General features: G+C 35.7%; 1 protein-coding gene across 10 annotated transcripts in view; it reads right to left on the reverse strand.

The window, feature by feature from the left end:
• The window catches only part of DMXL1 (Dmx like 1), an 84094-nt gene that overhangs the window by 12187 nt on the left and 59198 nt on the right, over window positions 1–12709 (reverse strand). For 5 of the 10 annotated variants that reach the window (XM_074568838.1, XM_074568842.1, XM_074568839.1 and 2 more), the window contains 9 exons: window positions 9975–10138; window positions 8824–8963; window positions 8405–8490; window positions 6301–6502; window positions 4894–5011; window positions 3626–3688; window positions 1606–1692; window positions 812–933; window positions 564–705 (listed from right to left, as the gene is read on the reverse strand). In XM_074568838.1, the coding sequence (XP_074424939.1) occupies window positions 564–705; window positions 812–933; window positions 1606–1692; window positions 3626–3688; window positions 4894–5011; window positions 6301–6502; window positions 8405–8490; window positions 8824–8963; window positions 9975–10138 (1124 nt within the window). Of the gene's footprint in view, window positions 1–563; window positions 706–811; window positions 934–1605; window positions 1693–3625; window positions 3689–4893; window positions 5012–6300; window positions 6503–8404; window positions 8491–8823; window positions 8964–9974; window positions 10139–12709 lie in introns of those variants that run through there. The other 5 variants (XM_074568844.1, XM_074568843.1, XM_074568841.1 and 2 more) reach the window with 2 other exon arrangements.

Consider the following 12709-nt stretch of genomic DNA (forward strand, 5'->3'; position numbering starts at 1 on the left):
ATCTGCTTTAGGAGTTCATTCTCTGTCCTTTCTATAATACAGGCTCATACTAATAGAGTGCACTACCTACTGCAGCAGCAGTTGTTATTTACGTTTAAATAAAAACTGGAATAGTCTGGAACTCAGAATGTAACTTAAGATTATGCTTAAAATAAAAGCTACTGCGATATTTCACACAAATATTTCTACAGAATCTTTATTAATTTACATCCTGAAATCTCCTGAATATACACTTTTTAGCATTTGTCTTCAAGTCATTAAAAAACAATTTAAGCTGCAACTTCTTACCGGAATCCTGATTATTTTTGAACGATGTATCTCAGGTATAGAAACTGTATATGGTTTGACTAAAAACTTTGCTTGCTTAGTTGGTGTATCTTAAATTCCATGCAGTGTTTTAACCCATTAATCAAATGGTTATAAAAAATTCCAGCTCATCTTGATTACATAGAAAAAATACATTTACTTACACACGAATTGTAAAATTCGACCAGCAACAATAAACAGACAAAAGGAGAGAAGCAGACAGAGTACATAAGGCTAACCTTTGACAAGCGACTTACCACAGATGCACCCCTGCCAGTTTGCGTACTACCAAGCCAAGGCATATTGATAGGTGTGCCGGGATTACTGTGAGTATAAGGAGTGGTTCCCTGAACGTTTACCAGATCATCACGAGCATGTATAACTAAGAAATCATCAGCTCTATAAATGAAACAACATTGTAAGTTAGATTCCAAACAACAACATTAAATACCATGCTTTGTTACACTGATTTATACACAGTCAAGCTGTGATATTGGAAACATACCCTTTATTTTCTATTTCCACATCATCATCAAGCCAGGTATAGATTTGTGTAGCTAAAATTGCAGAAACATCTAATTCTTGAATGTCATGACTCGATGCTATTGCAATGCAGTTTCGATTTGCCTAAAAAAAGCAGATACAAAAGGAATACTCAAAACGGTGCTTTTTTGATTTTCTCTGGTTATCGTACAGTTGTTGACGAAAACATACACTTAATTTACAAAACCCAAACATTCACGTCTACAAATCTATATAAACCATCTAACCTTGACATTTCCTTTTAAAAGTTTATTTTCATCTGAGATAGCATCCCACACCATTTGTATTATGCTCTCTCTCTCAACAGCTCTAGTTTATCCTTGCTTTCCTCAGAGGATAAGCAAGAGGTTAACTACACTACAGTGCTTGCAACCAAGCTTCCCTCCTCTACTTCGTAAGGCTTAAGTGACTAAACAACAGAAGAAAAGATGACTTCCTCGTTGTCTTTGACAGAGAAAGAAAAATACTCCTACACACAAGGTTGAAGAAAAAGTAGAGGCCACCTCTTCCCTCAATCCATTGCACAATAGAAAAAAAAAGACAATTTGTAGTAGAACTGTTTAATTATGAAAAGATAATTGTGCTTTAGTGCTTTTTAGCACTTCTCTAAGTGCTTTAGAGAAGGGAGCGCTAAGAATTCAAGCTGTAGCAGGATGGCTGGCAAAAGACATCTCACCCATTCACAATGTGACTACCACCTGTTTTATCAGGTGGAAATACAACACAATTAGATTATCCTACCTCCTTTATACTCACCTTATTGACTGCAAAAGCAGTAATGATGTCAGACTCTTTATGGATTATTCTTGCCTTGCCTCCTGGGTATCCCGAATCTGTTTCTATCTGTAATTAAAAAGTAAAGCATATTTAAATGCAAACAGCTATGCAACACTGCTTTTTACTGGAAGTAGAGAGACCAAACACTGGATGGTATTAAATTTCATGCGATTTTCCCCCAGTTTTAGTTCTAAGAAAATATGACAAGTATAACCTGTAATAATTACAGTAAACCTGTTTCATGTGTAATAATCTAGCTTCCCACTGCCATGTTGAGATTACTACAGCAACACAGAAAGTATAGTTTGTCACAGAAGTCCCAGTACTGTGTTCATTCTCAAGTTTTCCAGAGATGATGAAAGCCAGCAAGGCTACACGCACACTTGGGGGCGTTGATAATAAAATATTGAGTCTTGATGTTTTGTTCTTAAATTAAAATTGTTAAGTCTTTTCATACTCTTAGCAAATGTTTTTCACCACTGAAATTAATGAAATAGTCCAAAAGAAGGTGAGAAGGTGCAGACAATATCCTGAGCAGGAAAATAAACTTGAACTTAGTCAGCTTATCTATTCACCACTCTCCGCAGTAAAATAAATCTGGAATCCTGCACATTCCAGTACTACAAACTTTTTACTATCAAATTTTCTCCACCCCCCAACCCCAACCCCACCCCGATGTGATCTAATGTTGTATTTGAATCTTGTCTACCTTTTTGTACTTTAGAAATGCATCCAGGTATATGCTGGCACAAAACAAAATTCTAAACTCTAAACAGCACTGTAGGACTCATGTTTAAAATCAGAGTGCTCAGCATTGCAAGTATAAAACTGATAAGACTACAGACTCCAGTCTGTTGTAGTTACCAAATAATTTTACAGTAAGAAAAACGCATTGCCAAATGAATGGTGACATAAAAATTCAAACCTGAATTACGAGTGTAAAATTTTGAATTTTCTTGAAAACACAAAGAATTATTCCAGAACTACTGTTTCCCAGCCTCCCCCTCCAATTTCGTACTTCTCTGGCCTTCAAAAGATTTAAACGAAAGTTATTTTAGTTGAAAAACAGTAAAATAGTGCTGTCAAAGAACAGCAAATAGTCTTTTTCAAAGTCTGAAAAAAGTCTGGAGCAGTTACACATCACAAAGTAGAATACCTTCTTTAAGATTACAATAAAATTGACATTCTGGTGGTCTTATGTACATAAAATTGCACAAAACTGCAGTGACAAACAGATACAAAAACATGATCCGTGTTGCGTGAAACAAATTTGCATGAAATTATTATTGTTCCTCAGTCAGTTCCAACTACCTATTTGCTAATACTGCTTTATTGCATAAATTGCATAACTAATAACAACAAGGTAGCCCAAGGACATTATGGGGGTTCTTATTTTTGTCTTCTCACTAGTTTTGCAAAAGAACACCTGAAGAATACAGTATTTGTTTACATGTCTAGTCATAGTATTATACCTTTTTAGTATCTCATACCAATCTTTCAAGAACATTGCTATACAGTTTTTATATGGGTTCATTTGTCACCATCTTAAAACTAAGGCTCAGTGAAAATTTTCAGTAGCAAATTAGTATCACGCCAACAAACTGCTCTGACTTCAGTTAACCACCTTCACTTATAGGCAACCATTCTTGCCACCTCATACTCGTGAAAGCTCCTGTATGTGCTATGTTCCCATAATACTACTGAACTTCTGTCAAACGAGCAAATCTCAACCTCAGCTCTTCACTTGGCATAGCTATGGAATTTGGTAATACATATTGTTCTTAGCTGGTTGTTTCATCCAGCTTTCTAAGATGCATTCAGCTTCAGACAGGTTCTATAACAAGACTAGTTTAACTCAATTTCTTGCAAAACTAAGATTTTAAGTTTATTTGCTATGTTAGCAAAGATTTTTTTTTTAAGGGAGATCATCACCATTTCAAAAGGAAAATATTTCAGAATAATGTAACGTCTAATTAATTTGAGCATTACTACTGTGTACCTTATTGACGATGGGCTCCTCGACCACAGAATTTTTCATGGTTTCATTGTGCTCCTCTAATGACTTCACCAAGGAAAGAACAATGACAGAACAAAGAATAAAGATAAGACATAACATGCAAAGTATCAAGGAAATCCTTAATTCCTTGTTTACCCCAAAACAGAACAACTGAAACACAACAGCATGTTTGCACGCACACACAGGTATTTTATGTAGTAACAGCAATTATCAAATTCTAAACTCTATGTTCAGTACAGAAGAAACTGATTTACCTATTCTGCACTGTAACAGCATCTTGTCCATCACAAAAGTAAAATTTCTTGGAAAATAAGCAATCTCCACTGACATTTTACCAGTAATAAGAGGATACAAAATAAAGCCAACACACCTATGCTCTGTAAGGCTGTCAATGATTCTACTTGGAAACACATAAAGCACATCTAAAATATTCCAAAATACCTTTCTATACAGCATAGCAACTGGCTGCTTTAACACAAGACATGATCAGAAATGGTACATCTTCAAAGGACAAGACAAAAGGAACAATTTTCCTTTTAACTGCAGTTTGTAGTGAAAACAATTAGCCACAAATAATCAAACAAGCTGATATTCTAGTTGTGACACGACAAAGATTAGCTCATACAGAACTCTTTCCTGCCATGGCTTTACTAGTCATGAGTACTCTTTTTCTCCTGCATGTTTGATTGTTTTTGGATGTGCTTCTTTCTCCTCTGTTTCTGCTACTCCATAATTTTTCTATAATACAACTGATTCTTTTGAATTATTTGGAGTAGGTGTGAGTAAGAAAGAAAAGGAGCAACTAAAGAGGGGAAAAAAACCCCCAAACCCAAAACTCCATTACAGAAGCACAACTTTAAAACATTTAACTGAATCTGGAACCTAGAATCCAGGTAGATACAAAGGTAGAAACCAGTGGATAAGCCCAGGATGACCATGGTAGGGACAAACTCAAACCTTTAGAACTTTGACTGACTAGGTTACTGTTTTTAGCTTAGTCCTTTTGAGACAGCTTTTATACTGATCTTAACGAAGAGGCTGACTGTAGCTAAGTGGCATCAGGTGACAGCCTACAGTCAAAGATTGATTTTGTTTTTAATGAAACAAAGTTTTTTGATGTGAAATACTGTAGATTTAGACTCAGAACTCAGTATAGTATCAACTCACACTCTAGAAACTAAACAAGTCAGCCAAACAACTTAAGTAAGAGCTCACAGATTGACCTGTAACATTTTATATGCCATACCAACCTCATTTAGGCATCGCTTCTTCGTAAAGATATTTCTGATAAAGGTTTCCTGGATTTCTTCCTGTTTAACCAAGTACTGCCAGAGCCTCTTCACAGACAGTGCAACATGACTGTTCGATCTACATAACAAAGTTAAAATAAATATCTACATCATGCTCATACTTACAAGAGACTGCAATACCTTATATTATAATAAAACTATAGTCAGAAGAAATGCCGATGTGAAGCTACAGCTCTCTGAACACTGTACAAGACCTATTTGGCAGCATTCTCGTACCATCGTCCTGAGAAACCTACATGTGAGAGGAGGTGCAAAAGGAAGAAGGAAAAGAACATGTAGCGTTTTCACCTCCTACCCTGGCACAAGTGAGAAAAACCTGTTTAAGAGATTACACAGCAATCAGGTCAGCATACAGATTACTTATTAGACCACCTCATCCTTTACAACATGGATCATTTGTGTTTATTGCTAATGAGTGCTTCTATCACGTGGATAATGAATGACTAATACTTCCTACTAGGAATACATCATCACCTGTGTAACTTCTCTGAAACAACCATGACTTTCCAGTAACAGAACCGGAAAGATTGTAGAATCAGATCAGGTTTGAAATTATTATACTTATCCCTAGAAAACTGTATGATCAAGCAAAATTTATTAATACAAATATAGCTGCTTATGGCAGGCCAAAACCAATCCAACCCTGAATCACTTTAAATTGTAATTTAAGAATAATGCCAGGCAGCAGAAGCATGTTAAGCTATTCTTTTCTAATCAACTCAAGTTACTAGAACTAAGTGTGACAATTGTGAGGTGTTTTACAACAAAAGGACAGACTTTCTGTTGATTCTGCAACCACAGGTGATAGCAATACTAAAAAGGCAGAAATCTATTTTAAAAGTGACAATTTAAGAAACTGAGCACACTTTTCTGGCTGAACATGCAATTCTATGGAGTCACAATTACACAAATATTATGAATAGTAAATATTTCTTCTCTGATTTTAGGAAAAGATACTGGTAAGAACATAATTTTATTCCCTCCAAAGGTGGGGTGATTACTTAATTCATTGTCACTCATCTTTAATTACCTCTCAGGGCAAATTTATTTATTTTTTGTTATTATTATTGATGTCAACCATAGTTATTCCACAGAGACACTCAATATCTTTAAGCTTCAATAAAAGAAATTTAAGAAATTAGAAGCTTTTAATTGTTTTTCTTGATCTTGCTTTGGGCTAGAGATGCGTGAATTATGATGTGCACCCACAAGTTCGCGATGGATTAAAGCAAGTCTAGAAACTGGCATGACAGTTATCAAAGTTATGGTTTATCACATGCACTAACAACATAATGCTTGATGTATACTGAAGATACTATAGTCAGGGTTTCTAGACGTTACACTCACCTGAATGGAGTGTTTGTAGGCTCAAGTAAAGTTTTATGGCGAAGCAATGCAGGACCAGCAGCTTGGGCATCTTCAGAAGCATGAACTGAAATATAATGTTGAGGTGGACCCCCATATAGCTCAAGACGTCGGAGAAGAACTTGTTCCCAGCGCTGTAGTGTTTTCAAAACTGCATGGCAGATTGGGGAGCTAACGGGAAGCTCTAGAAAGACAAGTAAATATTAAGAAAAAAACCTTCCTTCTCCATTGTTACCTCAATGGAGATAATTCCACAGCTGAAGGCTGAAGCGTATCTCAAATACCTCCAAAAGTAAGCTTTATTCAAACCTCAACTTGATATCTGCAAGTACAAAAAGATGAACTGTTTTGTGCTACCATTGCTAAATACAGGAACAGACTTCTCCAACACTGACAGAAATTAAATACCATGGAAAAGATACTCCTGAAAGCTATGTAAAGGCATATGTATGACAGGTAGGTGATGAGAGAAAGCCAACATGGCTTCACAAAAGGCAAATTGTCCCCGACTAATCTGGTGGCATTCTCTGATGGACTGACTGTGCTGGTGGGCAAGAAAAGAGCAACTGATGTCCTCTACTTTTGACTTCTGTAAGGCCTTTGACATGGTCCCACACAACATCTTTACCTCTAAACTGGAGCAATACGGATTGGATGGATGGACGGACTATTCGATGGAGAAGGAATTGGCTGAATGACTGCATCCAAAGAATTGCAGTCAACGGTTCAACGTCCAAATGCAGATTAGTAACAAGTGGTGCCCCTCAGGGGTGACGTATTGGGATCAGTACTGTTCGATATCTTAGGTAATGACATAGACAGTGTTAGTGAGTGCATCCTTAGAAAGTTTGCAAGTAATGCCAAGATGAGTGGTGCACTTGATTTGCTAGAGGGAAGAGATGCCATCCAGAGGGACCTTGGCAGGCTTGAGAAGCAGGCCCATGTGAACTTCACGAAGTTCAACAAGGACAAGTGCAAGGTCCTGCACCTGGGTCAGGGTAATCACCAGCATCAATACAGACTGAGTGATAAACAGATTGAGAGCAGCCTGGATGACAAAGACCTGGGGATACTGGTGGATAAAAAACTGGACATGAACCAGTAGCTTGCACTTGCAGCCCAGAAAGCCAATTACATCCTGGGCTGCATAAAAAGAAAGGTGTCCACCAGCATGAGGGAGGTGATTCTGCCCCTCTAATCTGCTCTCATGAGACCTCACCTGTAGTCCTGCATCCAGCCCTGGGGCCCCCAGTACAAGGCAGACATGGAGTCGGGTCCGGAGGAGGGCCACAAAAATGATCAGAGGGATGGAACACATCTCTTATGAGGACAGGCTGAGAGAGTTGGGGTTGTTCAGCTCAGAGAAGAGGAGCTCTGGTAAGACCTTACTGCAGCCTTTCAATACTTAAAGGGGACTTACAAGAAAGATGGAGAGACACTTTTTACCAAGGCCTGTAGTAATAGGAAAAGGGTTAATGGTTTTAAACTAAAAGAGGGTATATTTAGATTAGATATAAGGAAGAAATTATTTACAATGAAGACCGTGAGACACTGGAACAGGTTGCCAGAGAAACTGTACATGTCCCATCCCTGGAAGTGTTCAAGGTCAGGTTGGATGGGGCTTTGGGCAACAAGATCTAGTGAAAGATGTCCATGCCTGTGAAGGGAAGTTGGACTAGATCATCTTTAAACGTCCCTTCCAACCCAAGCCATTCTGTGATTCTATGATTCTATGAAACAAGGAGTAGGAATGATGTGACTTGAATTACAAAAAACTATAAGGTTTCCACCAAGAAATAAATATTGTAAACATTCTTGTATGACTAAGACACAAAGAAAAAATTAAGTATGCAGAGACTTCTGCTAACTACTAAGCATTCCTTCTCATCCACTCATCTTACCCACCCACCATGTTATTTCGTAAATATACCTGTATGATAAACAGTATCAGAGAATTATTCCCAGATCATGCAAAAATGAAGAACTTTTGAACAAAAAATCAAGCTACAACATACATATTATTCAACACATTACTGATTTCAAATGTGGTTATTAAGTACAAAAAGACAACTCTGCTGCTTATTACCTGAAAGATCATGTCCAGCCAAAGGGTAGAATATCTTCAAATTGTGAAGTACCAGCTGAACCATTGCCAATCTCATCAGTGACCAACTAACAAGAAAGCACTAGTAAGTCATTTACTAAAAGGAAAATGAATTTTTCTCACTTATTCACAATTAGGATTTAAATTTAGAGCTTTAAATCCTTATTATAAACTGATGATAACTACAAACAGTACTTTGGAATATTATAGATATGTTGAACTCGAAAGTCACTATATCATGTATTAATGAGTAAAACAATAATTGTGAAAAACTAACTACTAAGTCTAGATAACACACTGCCATGAAATACCATGTAACTGATGGATTATCTCAAAAGCAAAAGGTCAGAAATGCAAGTCTAGCCATTGCAGAACAACTTGCATTCTAAAGAGTAACTTACCTGTATGAATTTGCATTAGAATGCTCTTGATTTTGTGAATTTGATGCAAACACATCTCCATCAATATCTTCATCATCTTCACCACTTTCCTGACTTTCTTCGGAATCATATTCCGCTTTACTTTGTGATGGAAGAAAAGGCTAAAAATTTAAATAATATTTATTGAGTATTTTCTAGTTAACAGATATTTTAAAATTATCTTTAAACAAATACATCATTATAATACCTAATGTTTTTTTATAAAAAGCAGGCATATCAATCTTAATCAATTTAGTAATCTTTGGAGTTTGTACCTCATGAAAAGCGTAGCTGTCCATAAGCATTGCACACTTTAGTAGCTTAACTATTTTTTCCGTTACTCAAAATTCTAATGCTGAAAATGAAAATACTAACAGTTTTCCAATTCTTATTTTGCTTTACTTTCACATCAGATGTATCAAACCACATGCATGACACACAAGCTTGTTTTTTGTCAGAGAGAAGCCAAAACCACTAGTGTGTTTCCTCTACAGTTCTTCCAAGGGCTGAGAGGACTAAAGAACACGAAAATCCTATCCCCCCTGCCTACAGAACTCAATATTTATGATAAGCCCACCATCAGTGCCCCAGTGTGTTATTCAGTATTTCCAATTTCTTTTTGTCCTTGCTCCTAAAATAATGCTTAGGTATTTATTTTGCTGATATGGCTAACATTTGGTATAGAAATGAGCCATACAACTCCATACAATTATGTAACTTTCTACAAAGAAAGACCTGCCACAGCAGACTTGACAACAAAAGGCAACATAGTTTGATTTCTATTAAGTATATATGTTCATTTCACTCTTTTGAAATAGATGATGAAAAGCTGCTCATATTTCCCTGTTTATCTAAATAGTTGATCCACAATTACCTACACATTTGTACTCCACAACTCTAAAAATCAACATGTTTTGTTTATAGCATTATCTGAAAACATAACAGCAATTTTTAAGAAAGCTGTTTCAAAAATATCTGTAGGCAGCATTTTAGAAAAAGCTAAATATGAGTAATAAAAACAACCAATTTCAAACACACATCTAAATCAATGCCTAGACTAAAGACAGTAAGAAAAAAATTACCATTCCAGAAGTGATGGAAGATATTTATCTGTCATAATAGCAAAAAATTACCTTTGCAATGAAATAATCCCAGATGCTAAGCTCAGGAGGAATAAATCTTTCCTTGTAAGATGGAGATTCTTGGTCTACCAATGGCAATGCAGGTGACTGAGAACTCTCTTTTGAAGAGGTTTTTGATGAAAGCCTGTAACGTTTTTGCTGTTTCTCTCCGTCATCTGAAGAGGATGAAAATACAGTATGTTGCTTTAAGTTGTCTGCTCCACCTCCCTACTGCTTTTAATAAAGGGATTTACAACAGAAAGTAAAGACCTTCCTCACTGCAAGTTTTCAGAATTTTATCTTAACATTTCTGTACCAAATAAGCATAGAGAATGTTAGTGCTCAAATACACAAAACTAATACATAACTAGAACTCCAGAAAGGGACCCCTCCCTCACCCAGCACAAATAATATGGAACAGTAGAGTACATTCATAACTGCATTAGCAGTTTTCTTCCTACAAAGATGGCAAATATTGTTGCTCAACCAAAAATACCGCACAACTAAATTACTTCAATAAGCACTACTGAATACTTACTATATTTTTAAGACAAGCCAAGAGTCTTGTTTTTCAGAATATATATTGCAAATATAGTGCTTGCCATTCCTACTCCTAGTTTTAATTCCTTTATTGTTTTGACTTTACTTATTCCCTTCTGCTACCAAGGGCCTTTAAAACTAACTTCCACTAAGCTTCTGAAATTACCTTCTCCTGCTAGCAATGCTGGGCATGGCAGAAAAAACGCCAGCATACCTATGTACGCCTGGAGTGAACCACTAAAAAGAAGTATTTCTTATACCCTTTTTTTTTTTTTTTGGTTCAAATATTTTATCAACAGGAGACTTTTGAGTCTTGATAGATGCCCGAAAGACTATTTACTTCAAAACTTTTATCGCTACTCCAATTCCTTGAAAACAGAAGGTCTAACACTCCAGACAAAAGAAAAACAACACTCATTTAAGAACAGTTATATTCCACATATAACACTTAAGTGCTTGTAACACAAACTAAGACAACTGTAAAGCCTGAAAGAGGTAAGATTTAGGTTTATTTAAAAAAACCAAAAAACTTCTGAGTTTAAACCTCACAACTATGATTTTTTTTTTCCCCCCTAAATGGGAAAACTCTCTATATTCACAGTGGTTGACAGAATTTTTTCATAATTTCTGGTTGGTTTTGGACCAGAAAAAACCCCACATTTTTCCAAGGATTCTCAAAAACATTTTTGACCACATATGAAGACGACCATTACCACTACAAGCTCCTGAACTATAAAATAATTTATGTATAGAATCTAATAAAAGCTGAACACAGCATCTCATCTTTCATCTTGAAACTGTTATATTTTAACAGTCTGTGTGGCACTACTATACTGTATCATTTTATTTTTTTCCTGTTACGCATATTATTTGCAATCCACTTACCTTTACTAAAAGTCGCAAATATAATAGCTACGGTAAAATGCATTTTCATTTCATTATTTAAAGCTCATCAGCTAAGAAAGAGCATGCACATGCATCATTGTATGAATTTTTAGCAATTGCTTAAGAAAATTCACTAGGCATAAAATAAGGAACAAATGTTGCATGATACAGAAATTAAGCAATTATATGCTTGCAGGTTGTTTTTCTAAGCAGAATTCAAAAAGCAAATGCTTTACTTTAAAAGAGTACTTTTTTCCCATTCTGTTAGATCATTCTTTGTGTTTTTAAGAATAATGCAGGCTAGCCATTGGAAAAAAATATCAATATTTAAGGAAAATGAAAGTACAACCATCTAAGTGGTTTGAAATACATACTACTAATGTCAATTTATTTTTTTTGTCCATTCTAAAAATCTTTAAATAAATTAACAAATTCATTACAAATCTGACTTTGTCATTTGGGATTTCAGATCTCCAGTTATATTCACTTTCAAATTTCCCATATATTTCTAGTTAAAACTCTTTAACTCTAGTTAAAACAAAACTGTTTTTTGCATTCAAAACATTTATCTTTGGTCCCATTTTACTTATAAGACAACTGTAAAATTAATGTTATTTTCCAAGAATATTGGAATATTTCAGACAAGGAAAATGCTTCTATTTCTGCCAAGATCTAACATATGCAATTATACTCAAAAGACCTGTTACCCACATCAGCTCCCTTCCACCTTCACAGGAAGAGCTAAAAGGCAGATCTATTTCAATTTCACAAAAAACTAAAATGCAAATCAGGGTAACTGGTTTTTATTGAAGACTGTGTGCAGGTATGAAGCATCAACACCCCAACGCCCTATGAAAAAATGCAAGTCTTCATTAAGAGATATAAAATTATGGAGTCCTCTTACAAAAGCATCATCTTTGATTGCAGGCATCAACAAATATCAGCACTGCTGAAGCCCAGAACAGAGTGGAATTACAGAGGCGTGTCAAAAGAAATAACGATTTTGAATCACACCTCAAATCATTTTAGGAAGTGTAAAGCCCTGCACAGATTTATATAATTCTTTAGGAAGCTATGAAAGCCAATTAGAACAGTAGCCTGGTAAAAGTCTACACTGCTAGACATTTTGACTGCAAATCTAGAAAGAATTTGCATTTTGCAAGGTTACAAATCCTGACATTTTCAACATTCAACATAATATTCTGCTTACTCATGGGCAATAGCCCATGTGGCCAAGGTGATGAATTTACTGAATTAGCACTCAACAGTAGCAATTGCAATTAAGTTTCATAAACTGTAGTTTGATTACTATATGTACACAA

This window comes from Larus michahellis, chromosome Z (genome assembly GCF_964199755.1).
Source record: "Larus michahellis chromosome Z, bLarMic1.1, whole genome shotgun sequence".
In the NCBI taxonomy this organism is placed as follows: Eukaryota; Metazoa; Chordata; class Aves; order Charadriiformes; family Laridae; genus Larus; species Larus michahellis.